The sequence below is a fragment of the Rhinoraja longicauda genome, chromosome 40 (genome assembly GCF_053455715.1).
Source record: "Rhinoraja longicauda isolate Sanriku21f chromosome 40, sRhiLon1.1, whole genome shotgun sequence".
Lineage (NCBI taxonomy): Eukaryota > Metazoa > Chordata > Chondrichthyes > Rajiformes > Arhynchobatidae > Rhinoraja > Rhinoraja longicauda.
Window position 1 is genome coordinate 6,336,631 of NC_135992.1, and position 19,176 is coordinate 6,355,806.

A 19,176-nucleotide genomic window follows, 5' to 3' on the forward strand; every position below is an offset into this window, starting at 1 on the left:
GGAATGATGTTTACTGATATTGTCCCTGAATCTGAAGTATGTTTTCATACTTCTGTACCTCTTGCCTGATGGGAGAGGGAGTGACCGTGGGAGCCTCCTTGATTATTCTGGTGGTCTTTATTCTGGTCCAGTCTAAGTTGAAAGACTAGGCTTGTATAGACTAGAATTTAGAAGGATGAGAGCGGATCTTATCGAAACATATAAGATTATTAAGGGGTTGGACACGTTAGAGGCAGGAAACATGTTCCCAATGTTGGGGGAGTCCAGAACCAGGGGCCACAGTTTAAGAATAAGGGGTAGGCCATTTAGAACGGAGATGAGGAAAAACTTTTTCAATCAGAGAGTTGTAACTCTGTGGAATTCTCTGCCTCAGAAGGCAGTGGAGGCCAATTCTCTGAATGCATTCAAGAGAGAGCTTGATAGAGCTCTTAAGGATAGCGGAGTCAGGGGGTATGGGGAGAAGGCAAGAACGGGGTACTGATTGAGAATGATCAGCCATGATCACACTGAATGGTGGTGCTGGCTCAAAGGGCCGAATGGCTTACTCCTGCACCTATTGTCTATTGCCTTGCCGAGACAGTGTGAAGCTTAGATGGAGTCAATGGAAGGGAGGTTGTTTTGTGTGATGGTTTGGGGCGGTGAATAGCAGACTGTGAAGAAACAAAATGCAAGAAAACTGGACGAGGGATGAGTCGGGGACGTCGGACACAAAATGCTGGAGTAACTCGGCAGGACAGGCAGCATCTCTGGATAGAAGGATTGGGTGTCTGAAGAAGGGTCTCGACAAGAAACGTCACCCATTTCTTCTATCCAGAGAGGCTGCCTGCCCCGCTGTGCTACTCCAGCATTTTGTGTCTCTCTTCGGTGCAAATGATCAGCCATGATCACATTGAATGGCGGTGCTGGCTCGAAGGGCCGAATGGCCTACTCCTGCACCTATTGTCTAAACCATCATCTATCTGCAGTTCCTCCCTACACAGTCTCCTAATGGAGATCAAGCCAAGTTAAGATGTGGATAAAAGGAATTGCAGATAAGATGTTAAGATATGCCTGTGTTGATTCCCTGACTCAAGAGGTTGAATGCTAAATAATGAATCCATCTTGAATGTAAGAAAATAACTGTAGATGCTGGTACAAATCGAAGGTATTTATTTCACAAAATGCTGGAGTAGGCAGCATGAATGTAAAATTGAAGTGCACAAGCATGAATAGTTCTTTGCAAAATGTAAATACATTGCCACCTCTGGGTTCTTCTCTGGGACCAGAGGAAGTAGGGGCGGTGCGAATGGTTTGAATGACACGGAATAAGCCAATTAAATGGCGTGGAATACGAGCGACACGGCTGGTGACCAATGCGAAGGAGGGTTGGAGGCGGGACATCCGGAGAAGGGGGGCGGGTTCAGCGGTTGCCGGGGGAGCGGTAACCAAGGCCGCAATGGAAGCCTGAAGCGGAGCTGGGCGGGGGTTTTTTTTTTTTTTGAAGAGCAGCTTATTGATAAATTGCGGCCAGGTTTTTCCAATGTTTAGGTTTGCGTTGATCGAGTTAACCGGCTAGCGAGCTACCAGTGGCAGCCATGGTGAAACTGCGCGCCAAATGCCTCCTGGCCGGTAAGAGCAGTTTAAGTCAAGTCAATGTTATTTGTACAGCACATTTTAAAAACAACCCACGTTGACCAAAGTGCTGTACATCAGTTCAGGTACTAAGACAACGAACATACAGTGGCTCACAAACATAACAGCACATACATAAACAGTTCACAGCGCCCCCCCCCCTCAGAGGGCCTCAAACGCCAGGGAGTAGAAATAGGTTTTGAGCCTGGACTTAAAGGAGTGGATGGAGGGGACAGTTCTGATGGGGAGAGGGATGCTGTTCCACAGTCTAGGAGCTGCAACCGCGGTCACCCCTGAGCTCAAGCCTAGACCGCGGTGGCGCAGCGGTAGAGTTGCCGCCTTACAGCGAACGCAGCGCCGGAGACCCGGGTTCGATCCCGACTACGGGCGCCGTCTGTACGTTCTCCCCGTGACCTGCGTGGGTTTTCTCCCGAGATCTTGGGTTTCCTCCCACACTCCAAAGACGTACAGGTATGTAAGGTTAATTGGCTGGGTAAATGTAAAAATTGTCCCTGGTGTGTGTAGGATAGTGTTGGTGTGCGGGGATCGCTGGGCGGCGCGGACTCGGTGGGCCGAAGGGCCTGTTTCCGCGCTGTATCTCTAAATCTAAAAATAAACGCGGGATAGTGAGTAGCCCCAAGTTGGTCTGAGGGACCTGGAGATAGAGTGGTGGGTTAGAAGATTTTTGATATGGGGGGGGGGGGGGGGGGGGGGCAAGCCCGTTTAGGGCTTTGTATGTGAATAGGAGGAGCTTGAAGTTGATTCTGTACCATACTGGGAGCCAGTGTAGAGAGGCCAGAATCGGGGTGATGTGGTCCCTTTTACGGGTACCCGTCAGGAGAGAAGGAATAGGTGATGTTTCGGGTCGAGACCCTTCTTCAGACTGAGAGTCAGGGGAGAGATAGACTTGAGATAAGGTATGGAGGAGTAAGGTGTGAACAGGACAGATCAAAGCAGATGGTGAAACGTAGAATGGTTCATTGTTAGCTGAGGGGAAGATGACAACGAGGCATACAATCAGTTAAATTAATCAGGAGGACAGTGAAACTAGTCGGAGAACTAGGGTGGGGGAGAGACGGAGAGAGAGGGAAAGCAAGGATTATGAAGTTGGATAAATCAATATTCATACCGCTGGGTTGTAAGCTGCCCAAGCGAAATATGAGGTGCTGTTCCTCCAGTTTGTGTTGGGCCTCACTCTGACAGTGGAGAAAGGCCCAGGGCAGAAAGGTCAGTGTGGGTTTATTCACAAAATGCTGGAGTAACTCAGCAGGTCAGGCAGCATCTCGGGAGAGAAGGAATGGGTGACGTTTCGGGTAGAGACCCTTCTTCAGACTGTTCAGTGTGGGAATGGGAGGGGGATTCAGAAAGGTCAGTGTGGGAATGGGAGGGGGAGCAAATGCTATGATCTGCAGGGCCAGATCCCTCTGATAGTACATGATAGTAACAGACTTTCTTTAATGATGGATACAAGGAACTGCAGATGCCAGTTTACAGAAAAAAAGACACAAAGTGCTGGAGTACCTCAGTGGGTAAGGCAGCATCTCTGGAGAACATGGATATATGACGTTTTGGGTCGGAACCCTTTTTCCTTTCCTCTCACCTGTATCAACCGAATACCAGCCAGGTTTTGTTTCCTTCCACCTCTCTTCCAGCTTTCTTCCTCTCTTCGTCAGTCAGGTCCGGACCTAAAATGTCACCTATCCATGGTCTCCAGAGATGCAGCCTGAGCCACTGAGTTGCTCCATCACTTTGTCCTTTAATGATGATTGCAGAGAGGACCTGTTGACCTCAGCACACTAGGACCCTTCCCTGGGTCCCCTAAGAACCAGAATTGCATTTAAATAGGTATGGGCAGCACAGTTGGACATCTAGGAGAGGCGCTGCCTCGCAGCATCAGAAACCTGACCTGGGGAGATGTCTGTGTGGAGTTTGCACGTTCTTCCTGTGACCAGGTGACTTTCCACTGGATGCTCCAATTTTCTCCCACATCTAAAATGCGTGCCGGTTCGTAGGTTAGTTGGCTTCTGTAAATTGCTCAGTGTGTGTAAGAAATGGAGTGAAAGTAAGATAGGGTAGTACTAGTGAACAGGTAGACACAAAGTGCTGGAGTAACTCAGCGGGTCAGGCAGCATCTCTGGTGAAAAAGGATGGGCGATGTTTCGGGTCGACACTGAAGAAGGGTCCCAACCTGAAACGTCACTCGTCTTTTTTCTCTAGAGATGCTGCCTGACCTGCTGAGTTATTCCAGCACCTTGTGTCTCTCTTTGGTGTAAATCGGCACCTGCAGTTCTTTGTTTCTACATTTAGCCTGAACGGGTGATTGATAGTCAGTGTGGACTCAGTGGACTCCATGTTGTATCTTGCAATCAATCAAACTGTCAATGGTAGGACAAGGGGGACAAAGGTCTGCAAAAATTAAGTTCACCATGAAGTGCGCTGATGAATCAAGTGGTGAACTGCTGGGCGGAAGATCTATCTTACTGAGATTTAAATTGGATTATTAATAGCAACTTCTGGATTACTGGTACAGTCATATTCTACCATATTCCAGTATACAGAAAAAATGCACATACTGGAAATCCAAAATATAAATCAAGAATGTTGGAGAATGTTGTAGAGTCTGTCCTCACCTTCTCCATCATGGTCTGGTTTGGCTCAGCCACCAAGCACGACATCCGGAGGCTGCAACGAATTGTTCAACCAGCTGAGAAGGTTGTTGGCTGCAATGTTCTCCCCCCCCCCCCCCCCATTGAAGAACTGTACACTGCAAGGGCCAGGAAGCCAGCGGGCAAGATCATCTCAGACCCCTCCCACCCTGGCCACAAACTCTTTGAAGCACTTCCCTCTGGAAGAGGACTCCGTCAAAGCAGCCACAGCCAGACATAAAAACAGATTTTTTTCCGCGAGTAATAGCTCTACTCAATAACCAAAAGTCTGTAGCCTCCTATTGCTCTGGTTTATTTCACTCACATGTTTAAACTAGAATGTTTTATTCTTAATGTTTTAATGTTTTATGCTTTATCCTTAATTGTTTACTGTATGCTACATGCGAGCGGAGCACCAAGGCACATTCCTTGTATGTGCACATACTTGGCCAATAAACTTATTCAATTCAATTCAATTACATCCGGCAGCATCTGTAGAAAGATCAATAGTTGATATTTCAGATTAGAATCCTTTTGTCAAAGTTTCTGATTTTTAGTTTACAGCACGGAAACAGGCCCTTTGGCCCACTGGGTCCGTGCCGACCAGCGATCCCCACATATTAACGCTATCCTACATATATTAGGGACAATTTTTTCATTTATACCAAGCCAATTAACCTACAAACTACGTCTTTGGCATGTGGGAGGAAACCGAAGATCTCGGAGAAAGCCCATGTAGGTCACGGGGAGAACGTACAAACTCCGTATAGGCAAGCACCCGTAGTCAGGATCGAACCCGGGTCCCTGGCAGCAACCGTGCCGCCTGTGATGAAGGATTCTACACCTTTGATATAAGGTTTTTCTTTCCACTGATGCCGCCTATCCTGCTGTGTATTCCCCAGTATTTTCTATTTTTCTACCATATTCCACTAAATTGTGTGTATTGTAAGTCTTTTTAACGTTGTTATTCAACTCTCTCCTTTAGGCGACTCCACTGTTGGGAAAAGTGCTTTGATGCAAGTGTTCCGTAGTGAAAGTGCTCATTTTCTGAAAAATTATACCTTGGTAAGTCTATAAATCTGTTTTTTTAGCATTGGAAAAAACTCCAGAAGTGATGTTTATTTGAAGGGCCATTCAGCTTCGAGTTTGCTTAGCCATTCTATTCCATCCAGGCTGACCGTTAGACTTTAGAGATAGAGCGCAGAAACATGTCCTGTGGCCCACCAAGTCCGCGCCGACCAGCCATCCTCGTACATTAGCACTATCTACACATTAAGAACCATTTGCAACTAACCGACAAACCTGTGTGAGGAAACAGAAGGACTCGGAGAAAATCCACGCGGTCACAGGGAGAATGTATAAACTCCATACAGACAGCACTCATAGTCAGGTTCGAACCCGGGTCTCTGGCGCTGTAAGGCAGCAACTCCACCGCTGCACCACCTAATGTGCCCAATAACCCCTTATGTCAAAACTATATTCCCGTTCCCTCAGTTGATGCATTTTGGGCCTTGTAAATAAATAAGGCAGGAAATTCGTATTTAACAGGTCTTGACAATTGAGGCTGATCATGAGAATCTTTTTTTACGTTGGCATCCTAAAAATAAGTTTAATTATATAAAGCCTTTAAAATGTCGAACTCCTCAAAGAATTTCTCTTTGAAAATCTCTTTAGAGATAAATGAGCAGAGGTTTGTGTCAGGGTATTGGGCAAGTTTTTTAAGCAGAGGATGGTGGGTTCCTGGAAGGCACTGCTGGGGTGGTGGTGGAGGCAGATTTGATTGTGGCATTTTATAGGCTTTTTTATGGGCACATTTATAATGCAGAAATGGGTCACATGCAAGCAAAGGAGACTGGTTTAACGTGTTCGGCACAGACATTGTGGGTTGTAGGGCCTGTTTCTGTGCTGTACCGTTCTATAATCTATCTATTCAGGAGTGTCTTAAGAAAAAAAGTTGAGTTTTAGGGTGAGTATTCCAGAATTTAGGCTGAAGACTACCAATGCCAGAGCATTAAAAATTGGGGATGTGCAAAATGGCGCAGGTGGATATGTGTGGATACCTCGAAGTTGAAAGAGGAGGGATTTTGAAAAAAAGATTGGATTCCAGTCCAGTAATTTGCAATGTGGGCATTACAAGTATTGGCCTGATGTTTGAACAAGGCTTGATGCAAGGTAGGAATATAGAAAGAAATTTGACACCAATGGTTGTCCCAATGCATGTTGCACAATAGCTTGGTTCCAGAGCTATACAGCATGGAAACAGGCCCTTTGGCCCAACTTGCCCATGCCGACCAACATGTCCGATTTACGTTAGTCCCACGTGCCTGCCTTGGCCCATATCCCTATAAACCTATCCTATCCATGTACCTGTCTAAATGTTTCTGTAATGGCAATTTCTATACCATCTTGAAATCCCACTTCGATAGCCATTACTTCTCGGGGATGAAATGTAGTTATAGCTTACGCACACGTCGCACCCTGATATGACAAAACGAATCTTCCAAACTTCTTTTCTTCATTAATTGGTTTTATTAAAGTAGCACAAATCATAGAGCAATTCGTCAGTTTCCGTACTTTATCAACTGTTTCTTCTTCAAACAATATCTAGAATTCTTGCAGTTATTACCATATGGTTCTTACAAATATAGATGATACAAGCGTATGGTACGAGCGCGTGTGGTAAAGAACTGTATGCTCACCATCCTCCGAATCTAAACTGACCCACAACCTCTGTCGACACACTAGCCTCCTCCCATCTAGGCACTCCCAATTACGCATTAAGTCACACCCACAAGCAGGCAAAAAAGACATAAACTAGAAATATTAAAACATAGCCATAACACAATGACAATAACTGAATTAAGCATAAATGGCTCCTACAGTTTCTTTAAAGTTGTGATAGTACCTGCAGTCAGGAAGGAGGTTTGAAGGTGAAAGCAGACAAAGATTAAAAATGAAAAACAGAAAATATTGAAAACCCTCAGCAGGTCGGACAGCATCTGTGAAACATTCCCTTCACAGAAGCTGCCTGACCAGCCGAGTACGACGTTTTTTATTTTTATTTCAGATTTCCGAGATTTGCAGTTTTTGCTTTTGGAGGGGGGGGGGACTAGAACGTTCCGGACCTGTCACTTCAGGTTGAATTGAGAAATTACAAGAATTTGAGAGCTTGGACGATGAAAACGTTTGGGAGATGGCCTAATTGCTCCCCCTGTGCTGACGATGCATGCAGTTTGTTGTCTCAAAAAAGACCTTGAGTGGAGGGTGGCAACCTGCTTGGAGCAGCTGTTGTCCTCCCCTGTTTGCTGAGACACGCTTTAAAGCAAAGTTTGGACATGGTGCAATCACAAGGAGGCTGATTTTGTGTTCAGTCAAAAAGCAAAGTGCATCTGTCATAAACAAGGCTGAGTCAGGCAAGAGACAAACTGGCTGAAGGCAAATTCATGCTGGAAAGCGTGCAGGGAAGGTTCACGAGGATGTTGCCAGGAGTTTTAGACTTTAGAGATACAGCATGGAAACAGGCTCTTCGGCCCACCGAGTCTGCACCGACCAGCGATCACGCCATAGACCGACTAACTTGCACGCACTAAGGACAAGTTTGCAACTTATCATAGCAAATTAACCTACAAAGCTGTGTAGGAAAGAACTGCAGATGCTGGTTTAAATCAAAGATGGACACAAAATGCTGGAGTAACTCAGCGGGACAGACAGCATCTCTCAGACTGAAGAAGGGTCTCGACCCGAAGCGTCACCCATTCCTTCTCTCCAGAGGTGCTGCCTGTCCCACTGAGTTACTCCAGCATTCTATGTCAACCTACAACCTGTACGTCTTTGGGGTGTGGGAGGAAACCGGAACACCCGGAGATTCAGGCTGCATAGTGGAGCAGCTGGTCGAGCTGATGCCTCACAGTGCCAGAGACCTGGTTTTGCGGGAGATCTTGACCCTGGGGGCTGTCTCTGTGGAGTTTGCACATTCTCCCTGAGACCGAATGGGTTTTTTTCCGGGTGCTCCGGTTTCCTCCCACATCCTAAAGACGTGCAGGTTTATAGGTTAATCAGCCTCTGTAAATTGCCCTAGTGTGTACAGAGTGGATGAGAAAGAGGGATAACATAGAACTAATGTGAATGGGTGATCGATGGCTGGCGTGGACTTGGTGAGCCGAAGGGTCTATTTCTGTGCTGTATCTCTAAACTAACGTCTAGTGTAAGAAAATAACTGCAGATGCTGGTACAAATCGAAGGTGTTTATTCACAAAATGCTGGAGTAACTCAGCAGGTCAGGCAGCATCTCAGGAGAGAAGGAATGGGCGACGTTTCGGGTCGAGACCCTTCTTCAGACTAACGTCTGATCTCTGGATTGTTTGTACAGACTTCTAGATTACTGGTAACTTGATCACAAAGCCGCCATCATCCCGATCATGGATGCAACTTTCAGCGCTTTATTTGGGTATGAGGTTTGTAAATATGGTTGATTTATTGAGGTCTAGTTGGTGAGGTTACAGATTGGTATGGAAATTGAACCTACTAACACTCTTTTCCCTACTTAGACAACTGGAGTGGATGTCTTTGTAAATCCAGTCCTCATACCAGACACCTCGGACAGTGTGGTGAGTAATTAAGAAACATTTGATCATTCTGCCTGAAAGGTTCTGTTCGGTACAAAAACAGAAAATGCTGGCAAAACTCTGCAAGTCAGGCAGCATCAGTGAAAAGAGAAACAGTCAACATTTCGGGTTGGCGACCCTTCTGAAACTTTGGCAGTTTCTCTTCCCACTGGAGTGGATGTCTTTCTGATATGCTGAGTTTTAGTCTAGTTTAATTTAGTTTAGAGATAACGGTGCGAAAACAGGCCCATCGAGTCCACACCGACCAGCGATCCCCGCACACTAACACGATCTTACGCACACCAGGGACAATTTTACATTTAATGAGCCAATTAACCTACAAACCTGTATGTCTTTGGAGTGTGGCAGGAAACCGGAACACCCGGAGAAAACCCACGCAGGTCACGGGGCGAACGTACAAACTCCGTACGGACAAGCACCCCTAGACAGGATGGAACCCGGGTCTCTGGTGCTGTAAGGCAGTAGCTCTACCGCTGTTCCACCATGCCGCCCTTTTTACCAGCATTACATTTTAGTGTTTTAGACTTCCAGCATATGCAGTGTTTTTTAAATTTTCCAACTGCTTCTGTTTCGTATGACTTTTAGCAACTGGACATTGATTTGTTATATTCTCTCTCTTTTCTGTGCCCAGGAACTTTTCCTGTTTGATTCTTCTGGAAAAGAAATCTTCAATGACATGGTGGAAAGTCAAGTACGGTGATCGCTTAATGATTTAACTCTCGATGGAACACCCTTGCTAATTGTGTGCCACATAGGGCAGGCAGGATCATTTAATATTAGGTCTCTTCCATCAGCGCTGTGATGCAATATAAGGGCTACAGTGCAAAAGTATTCCTAAAGAAGACTGAAGATAAAAACTGAAGATGCTAGAAACATTCAGTAGGTCAGGCAGCATCTGTGGAAAAAGAAGCGTCTTCAACCTGATGTGTTAACTCTGTTCCCTTTCCGTAGATGCTGCCTGGCCTGCTGAGTGTTTTCAGCATTCCCTGTTTTTAAGTATGTAGAAACAATGAACTACTGATGCCGGTCAATACACGAAAGGACACAAAGTGCTGGAGTAACTCAGTGGGCCAGGCAGCATCCTTGGAAAAATATGAATAGGCAACGTTTCGGGTCGACAACCTGAAGAAGGGTTCCGACCGCAAACGTCACCTATCCATGTTCTACAGAGATGCTGCCTGACCCGCTGAGTTACTCCCACATTTTGCGTCCTCTGTTTTTAAGTCGGGTTTCCAGCATCTGTGGATGTTTTGATTCCCAGGGATGAACCTCCCTATTGCATGCTACTGCAGCTACACTAGATGACTGTCAATTAAATGAACGCAGGCACTAAACTTTTCCTGGGCTGGCAGGTGTTTGAATGCAATCTCGTGTAAATGCTCTTTCTTTTGTTCGTTTTTCTTAACTCCGATTGGGTTCAAAATGAGTTCCTGATTTGATAGCTCCTCTTTATTGTGCTGTTTGCATCTGAAAGCCCAGCTGCGCGTGCTGGAGTAACTCAGCGGGTCAGGCAGCATCCCCGGAGAACACGGATGTTTCAGGTTCAGGTCTGAAGAATACATAATCCATTTCAAGACACGCACTCCATCAGTCCTAAGAAGGTTCCTGACCCAAGATGTCACCTTTCCACATTCTCCGGGGCTGCTTAGGAAGGAACTGCAGATGCTGGTTGAAACTGAAGATAGACACAAAAAGCTGGAGTAGCTCAGCGGGTCAGACAGCTTCTCTGGAGAAAAGGAATAGGTGACGTTTCGGGCGAGACCCTTCAGACAGTCAATGGAATGTTGGCCTTCATAACAAGAGGAGTTGAGTATAGGAGCAAAGAGGTCCTTCTCCAGTTGAGACCGCACCTGGAGTACTGTGTGCAGTTTTAGTCTCCAAATTTGAGGAAGGATATTCTTGCTATTGAAGGGCGTGCAGCGTAGGTTTACTAGGTTAATTCCCGGAAAGGCGGGACTGTCGTATGTTGAAAGACTGGAGCAACTAGGCTTGTATACACTGGAATTTAGAAGGATGAGAGGGGATCTTATTGAAACATATAAGATTATTAAGGGGTTGGACACGTTAGAGGCAGGAAACATGTTCCCAATGTTGGGGGAGTCCAGAACCAGGGACCACAGTTTAAGAATAAGGGGTAGGCCATTTAGAACAGAGATGAGAAAAAACCTTTTCAGTCAGAGAGTTGTGAATCTGTGGAACTCTTCGCCTCAGAAGGCAGTGGAGGCCAATTCTCTGAATGCATTCAAGAGAGAGCTAGATAGAGCTCTTAAGGATAGCGGAGTCAGGGGGTATGGGGAGAAGGCAGGAACGGGGTACTGATTGAGAATGATCAGCCATGATCACATTGAATGGCGGTGCTGGCTCGAAGGGCCGAATGGTCTCCTCCTGCACCTATTGTCTATAAAACGTCGCCTATTCCTTTTCTCCAGTGATGCTGTTTGACCTACTGAGCTACTCCAGCACTTTGTGTCTTTTTTTTTGTAACCAGAATCTGCAGTTCCATGTTTCTACATTCTGCTGTTACGGTAGAGACCTGGTCCTTTTTAAAGTTAAGAATGTAGCAGCATTCCTTTCTTGTTTCCCTTATCCATTGTCAACCAACGGCAACAATTAGTTAAACCAAGGTATTTCACTTTAGTTTAGTTCACTTTAGTACACCCGGTGTCACACAGTAGATAGACGCAAAATGCTGGATTCACTCAGCGGGACAGGCAGCATCCCTGGATAGAAGGAATGGGCGATGTTTCGGGTCGAGCCCCTTCTTCAGACTCTACGCGAAATGTCACCCATTCCTTCTATCCAGAGATGCGGTCTGTCCCGCTGAGTTACTCCAGCATTTTGTGTCTATCTTCAGTGTAAACCAGCTTCTGCAGTTCCTTCCTACACATGGTGTCACACAGTGTTGTCTTTTGCTTTGGAACTTGCCTATTTGAATATTGCACTGAGGCCTCAGGCTATGCACAGTTGATTGCAGCCCTTCTGAGATAATTTATTTTCTTAGTTTTTAAAAAAAAGATACTGTGTGGAAATAGGCCCTTCAGCCCACCAGGTCCACGCTGTCGAGCGATCTCCCCTATACTAGTTCTATCTACACACCAGGGACAATTTACTGAAGCCAATTAATCGGCGTCTTTGGAATGTGGGAGGAAACTGGAGCACAGGGAGAACGTGCAAACTCCACACAGACGGCAGCCATAGTCAGGATGGAACCCGGGTCTCTGGCGCTGTAAAGCAGCAACTCTACCGCCGCATCCGCTGTGCCTTATTCACTTTACTTATGTGGGCATTGCTGACTAGGCCAGTATTTATGGAGCATCTCTAATTGATCTTGAGAAGGCACTGGAGATCTGGCTTCTTAAATTGCTGCAGTCAATTTTTATTTAGGCAGCTCCAGAGGGCTAGAGCTATGGTCAGGAGGAAATGCAGGATGGAAGCAGGCCCTTCAGCCCACCGAGTTTGCAACAACATCCATTTACACTAATCCTACCCCTTAATCCTATTTTGCATTCTCCCTAACATTCTCATCTACTGCCCCCCAGTTTCTACCACTCACCTGCACATTTAAATATATGCAGGGACAATTTACAATGACTAGTTCAACCATCAACTGGCACGTCTTTGGGACATAGGAAGAAATCGCAGGACGCAGAGGAAACCCACGTGGTCACAGGGTAAACATGCAAACTCCATACATGTAGAAACAAGGAACGATAGATGCTGGTTTACCAAGGAAAGATACAAAGTGCCAGAGTAACTCAGCGGGTCAGGCAGCATCTGTGGAGAATATGAATAGCCAATGTTTTGGGTTAGGACCCTTCTTCAGACTGGTTGTAGTATGGGGGGGGGAGAAAGCTGGAAGAGGTGGTGGATTGAATCTAGGTCACTGGTGTTGTGAAGGAAGTGGGTTGATAGATACCTCCCAGGATAGGACAGGGTTCTGCTGCTGAGGACTGTTTGCAACCCGAATAGTTTGCAAGCCCTAAATGCAGCCACTGACAATGTATTTAAATAAAACACAGGTCAACCAAGGGCAACATGTAGTTAAACCAGGGTGTTTTTATAGAAATTTTATGGAAACATACAATTCTTAGGGGATTACACAGGTTAGATGCAGGAAAAATGTGTCCGATGTTGGGGGAGTTCAGAACCAGGGGTCACAGTTAAAGAATAAGGGGTAGGCCATTTAAGACTGAGATGAGGAAAAACCTTTTCACCCAGAGAGTTGAGAATCTGTGGAATTCTCTGCCACAGAAGGCAGTGGAGGCCAATGCACTGGATGTTTTCAAGAGAGAGTTAGATATAGCTCTTAGGGCTAACGGAAACAAGGGATATGGGGAGAAAACAGGAACGGAGTACTGATTTTGGATGATCAGCCATGATCATATTGAATGACGGTGCTGGCTCGAAAGGCCGAATGGCCTCCGCCTGCACCTATTTTCTATGTTTCTATGTTTAACTCAACCGTTCAGATGTAGCTGCAAACTACATTCCCTCACGGCAGAAGATGCCTGCAGCAGCCAGCAAGTCCATCCCACCGGCATCCCAAATGCACAGTTGTATGCACGAGCTGTACATAAGTCTGGTGTTCGTAACCGGGAGAGGACCTGTAATAGCCGCGCCACTTAAATGACAGGGAGATGCAATGTTTGAATCCATTGACGGGAATGTTAAATCGCCGTGTGTTTGCTTTGTTTAATCAGTGGGATCTCGCAGGGGCTGTCTGCCTTGTGTACGACATCACCAACGCCACATCCTTCAGCAGCTGCACAAAGTGGCTGGAAAGAGCCCAGGCTCAGTCTCCCAACGGCCAGTTGCCAGGTCAGTGGTCCTGTCACCCTGGAGATACGCTTGCAGATTGCCGCTGCCTCAGCGAGGCCACCAGCATGATCAGGGACGAGTCGCACCCGGGCCACTCCCTCTTCTCCCCTCTCCCATCGGGCAAAAGGCGTAGAAGTGTGACAACGCACACCTCCGGATTCAGGGACAGTTTCTTCCCAGCTGTTATCAGGCATCCTATCACACAATTGGATTGGTACGGGTGTCAGAGGTTATGGGGAGAAGGCTGGAGAAGGGAGGGAGAGGATAGGTCAGGCATGATTGAATGGTGGAATAGGCTTGATGGGCCGAATGGCCGAATTCTGCTCCTATCACTTATGATCTTAAGAAAAAACGAGCACAGTCCTGAGCTACTATCTACTTCAATGGAGACCAACGGACTATCTTTACTGGACTTTATGTTGTACTAAACGTTATTCCCTTTATCCTGTATTTGTACACTGTGGACGGCTCGATTGTAATCATGTATTGTCTTCCCGCTGACTGGTTAGCACCCAACAAAAGCCTTTCACTCTACCTCAATACGTATGACAATAAACTAAACCAAATGACTGAATGAATGCAGGGAACGGTGCATGATCAAAGGGAAGAGTTCAACTGTAAATCTGGTACCTCGGTCTGATTGTTTTTTTTATTGGTTTGTAGGAGTTCTTGTTGGCAACAAAATGGATCTAGCAAGCAGGCGAATTGTGGAGTACAAGCAGGCACAGGAATGGGCAGCCTGCCAGGGCATGGAATACTTTGAAACCTCAGCTGTAAGTACAGGGAATAAAACTGCTCCTCTAACTCGAGAACGGTCCTGAGCTTCTATCTACCTCATTGAAAACCCTGGGGCGAACTTTAATCAGACTTTAATAATAATAATAATAATAATAATGCATTACATTTGTATAGCGCTTTTCTAAACACTCAAAGACGCTTTACAGGGTTTACTAAAACATAGAAATAAATAAATAAATAAGTAAACGAACAGAAAAGGAAAAATAAGGTGACGGTCAGTGGTTGAAGGCAGTGTTGAACAGGTGAGACTTCAGTGATGTTTTGAATGTGGTGAGTGAGGAGGAGTCTCTGATGGTTTGAGGTAGTGAGTTCCAGAGGGTGGGAGCAGCAATGGAGAAAGCCCTGTCCCCCCAGGATCTGAGTTTGGTCCGGATGGGGGGGGGACAGGAGGTTAGCAGCAGCAGAGCGGAGGGTGCGGGTGGGAGTGTGTCTGTGGAGGAGGTCAGTCAGGTAGGATGGGGCCAGGTTATGGAGGGCTTTGTAGGTCATGAGGAGGATTTTGTACTGGATTCTCTGGGGGATGTGGAGCCAGTGGAGCTTGTAGAGGACAGGGGTGATATGGTCACGGGTCGGGGAGTGGGTGAGTAGACGGGCAGCGGAGTTCTGGATGTATTGGAGTTTGTTGATGATTTTTGAGGGTGAACCATAGAGGAGGCTGTTACAGTAGTTCAGACGGGAGGTGATGAAGGCGTGGATGAGGGTTTCTGCAGCTGTGGAGGAGAGGGATGGATGGAGACGGGCAATGTTTTTGAGGTGGAAGAAGGCTGTCTTGGTGATGTGTTTGATGTGTTTGTCGAAGGAGAGGGTTTGATCAAGGATGATTCCAAGATTCCGGATGTGAGGGGAGGTGGATACTGGGAAACCATCGATGTTGAGGGTGAAGTTGTGGGTGGATTTGGTGAGCGTTTTTGATCCAATGATGATGATTTCAGATTTGTCGCAGTTGAGTTTGAGGAAATTGATTTGAAGCCAAGATTTTATTTCAGTGATGCAGTTTTATCTTGCTAACCAGTCTGGTTGACTGGAATAAACATTATTCCCTTTATCATGTATCTGTACACTGTACAATGGCTCGATTGTAATTATGTATAAACTTTCCGCTGACTGATTAGCATGCAACAAAAAGCTTTTCACTGTACCTCGGTACATGTGATAATAAGCTAAACTCAACTAAACGTACGATATTACAGCAGGATCTTGATCAGCTGGACAAGTGAGCAGAGGAATGGTTAATGGAGTTTAATGCAGATAAATGCAAGCAGTTGCATTTTGGAAAGTCAAACCAGGACCTTCACAGTGAATGGCAGTGTTGGGGAGGGTTGTACAACAGAGCGATCTAGGAGTGCAGGCACATAGTTTCCTGAAAGTGCTGCTACAGGTAGATAGGGTGGTTGAGAAGTCTTTTGGTAAACTGGCCTTCATCAGTCGGAGTTTTGAGTACAGAAGTTGGGATGTTATGTTGCAGTGTACAAGACGTTGTTGAGGCCGCATCTGGAGTATTGTGTTCAGTCTCGGTCACCTTGCTGTAGGAAGGATGTTGTTAAGCTGGAAAGAGTGCAGAGGAGATTTACGAGGATGTTGCCAGGACTTGAGGACCTGAGCTATGAGGGAGAGGTTGAAACGGCTGGGACTTTATTCCTTGGAGCGCAGGAGGCCGAGGTGTGATAATGTAGAGGTGTATAAAATGAGGGGAATAAATAAGGTGAATGCACAAAGTCTTTTACCCAGAGTGTGGGGGGGGGGGGGGGTAACAAGAACCAGATGACAAAGGTTTATGGTGAGAGGGGAAAGATTTAATAGGAACCTGAGGGACAACTTTTTCCACACAGGGGCTGGTAGGTATATGGAGCGAGTTGCTAGAGGAGGTCGTTTAGGCAGATACTATAACAACACTCAAAATACATTTGGGCAGATACTTGGAAAGGAAAGGTTTAGAAACATAGAAAATAGGTGCAGGAGTAGGCCATTCGGCCCTTCGAGCCTGCACCGCCATTCAATATGATCATGGCTGATCATCCAGCTCAGTATCCCGTACCTGCCTTCTCTCCATACTCCCTGATCCCTTTAGCCACAAGGGCCACATCTAACTCCCTCTTAAATATAGCCAATGAACTGGCCTCAACTACCTTCTGTGGCAGAGAATTCCACAGACTCACCACTCTGTGTGAAGAAATGTTTTCTCATCTCGGTCCTAAAAGACTTCCCCCTTATCCTTAAGCTGTGACCCCTGGTTCTGGACTTCCCCAACATCGGGAACAATCTTCCCGCATCTAGCCTCTCCAACCCCTTAAGAATTTTAGATGTTTCAATAAGATCCCCCCTCAGTCTTCTAAATTCCAGCGAGTATAAGCCTAGTCTATCCAGTCTTTCTTTATATGAAAGTCCTGCCATCCCAGGGATCAGAGGTTTAGAGGGAGAGGGAGTAAATGCAGGCAAATCCAGTGAAAGAGGTGGAGGTGGAAATGTGTAATTATGTTGAAGAACCCACAAAGTGAAGATGAGATTTACGGAGGTGAGAAAGACGAATGACAGCAAGGCCGTTTCAGAGATTGGTCTGGACGGCTGCACGCCGCAGGGCCGGGACGGGGATGGTCGTGTGAGTGATTGGGCTTCTCCCGCACTCCCCAACATCTTTCACTCTCTGTACTTCCAGAAAGAGATGGAGAACTGCGCCGCTCCGTTCCTGAGCCTGGCCAAAGCATTTCATCGTATGTACGAGGAGAGGCTGGAACACATCCAGTGCATTGTGTGAGACCACCCCCTTGCGCACAGTTGGCCGTCACTTCCTCTTTCTGCCCAGCGTGGTGACTACATTGTAATCAGCCACCTCTTCAAGGAACTCGCCCTATATGGCTCACCAGATGCACCAAAAACCTAGACCAGTAAACCCTCGTTGTAATAGACCCATTTATAACGGATTTTGGATATAGTGGCCAAACCCAGTATTAACCATCATCTGCAGTTCTTTATTTCAACTACTTGTAGGAAAATAACTGCAGATGCTGGTTCAAATCGAAGGTATCACAAAATGCTGGAGTAAGCCAAAACGTCACCCGTTCCTTCTCTCCAGAGGTGCTGCCAGTCCCGCTGAGTTACTTCAGATTTTTGTATCTATTGTTTTAACCGGCATCTGCAGTTCCTTCCTACATGTGATAATACATTACTCAGTTATAACAGACAGTCAGCAATAACGTACTCCTCCCCCCCCCCCCTCCCATGGTCTGTTGTAACGATGGTTTACTGTACTCTGCTTTGACCTTCACTCACTTTCTATTTCATAGCGGTGCATCCTCGTATCAATGTAAACTCCATTTCTCTGTCTTTATCTTTCCCTTTCTACTCACATCTCTCTCTCTCTCTCACTCTCGCAAATACCTGCGTGCAATAAGTCAACCAGGTGATGTCTGAAAAGGCATCGAGTGCCACTGGGACATGACTAGTTACAAGCTCCTGTGTTAACAGCGTCAAGGGAGAGGCCACTGAAAACTGCTTCAGTTCAAACGGTGAAGGCGAGATTGGGAATTTCTGTAACACTGTTCGATTTAACGCAGTCCCATTTGTTCTCCCTGCATTCCATGGCCAATGCAGACAGTCTGGTTAGCAGGCAGTGAAGTCTGCTTTCCATTACTTTGAGGTTTAAGTAGAAGTATTTTATTATGTGAATCCATGTTACTGGTTTAAACCCCGTGGTCCAGTTTTGTGGAGAAATGTTACTTTTCAATTGAATTGAATTGAATTGAATAAATTTTATTAGCCAAGTATGTTTACATACAAGGGATTTGCCTTGGTGCAAATGCCTTTTGTCAGGCATTTTATTAAAAAAATATTGACATTGTAAAATTTAACTGGCTGCGATTCTTTTTACTTTAGTCTTGAAACAATTTCCTCTTTGGGACAAGAGAGAGCTTGCATTTACTCAGCACCTGTTCCAATCTGAGGACGTTCTGATCTGCAGCCTGTGAAGGCTACACATTTGTCCCCACAATTCTCCACATTTGCAGCCTGTTTAGTGTTGGTTGAGGGAAATATCTTGATCAGGACATAGGAGAAACATTCTCAGCCTTTCTTCAGAACAGTGTTCTAGAGTCATAGAATGGAAACAGGCCCTTCGGCCCAACTTGCCCACACCGGCCAACATGTCCCAGTTACACTAGTCCCACCTGCCTGCATTTGGTCCATAACCCTCCAAACCTGTCCTATCCATGTACCTGTCTAACTGTTTCTTAAATGTTGGGATAGTCCTTGCCTCGACTCCCTCCTTTGGCAGCTTGTTCCATACACCCACCACCTTTTGCGTGAAAAAGGTACCCTTCAGATTCCTATTAAATCTTTTCCCCTTCACCTTAAACCTATGTCCTCTGGTCCTAGATTCACCTACTCTAGGCAAGAGCATCTGTGGAATTCATTGTGTGGAATGTTTTACTGCAGCAGTATTTTGTTACCAGATTTTTCATATTCTCAGGTCTAGAACATAAGATATTAACCCTGTTTCATTTTCCACAGATGCAGCCTGATCTGCTGGGCGTTTCCAGCAGTTTTTTACATTTCTTATTTTCTTACATTTCCTGGCAACGTAAAAGTTGGCCTCCAGGGCCATAAAATATATGCTCAAGTCTGTGTGATTGGACCTGGAATATTCTGCTCCTGGGAAAGTCTAGGACCAGAGGGCGTAGTCTCAG

The 19,176-nt window shown here is 46.0% G+C and overlaps 1 protein-coding gene across 1 annotated transcript; it reads left to right on the forward strand.

The window, feature by feature from the left end:
- The first annotated feature begins 1,429 nt into the window (after nt 1-1,429).
- On the forward strand, nt 1,430-18,330 carry ift27 (intraflagellar transport 27 homolog (Chlamydomonas)). Its single transcript, XM_078430361.1, has 7 exons — nt 1,430-1,608; nt 5,242-5,321; nt 8,804-8,863; nt 9,513-9,572; nt 13,582-13,699; nt 14,363-14,472; nt 17,151-18,330. Exons 1-7 carry the CDS (start codon nt 1,575-1,577, stop codon nt 17,247-17,249), a joined length of 561 nt encoding a protein of 186 aa, XP_078286487.1. The 5' UTR covers nt 1,430-1,574; the 3' UTR covers nt 17,250-18,330.
- The last annotated feature ends 846 nt before the right edge of the window (nt 18,331-19,176 follow it).

Bases quoted from the DNA above. Each gene is read 5' to 3' on its own strand.
- ift27 (XM_078430361.1), top strand. From the start codon at position 1,575: ATGGTGAAACTGCGCGCCAAATGCCTCCTGGCCG. The intron at 5,322-8,803 runs GTAAGTCTATAA...TTCCCTACTTAG, and splicing joins TTCTGAAAAATTATACCTTG to ACAACTGGAGTGGATGTCTT. The intron at 8,864-9,512 runs GTGAGTAATTAA...TTCTGTGCCCAG, and splicing joins CAGACACCTCGGACAGTGTG to GAACTTTTCCTGTTTGATTC.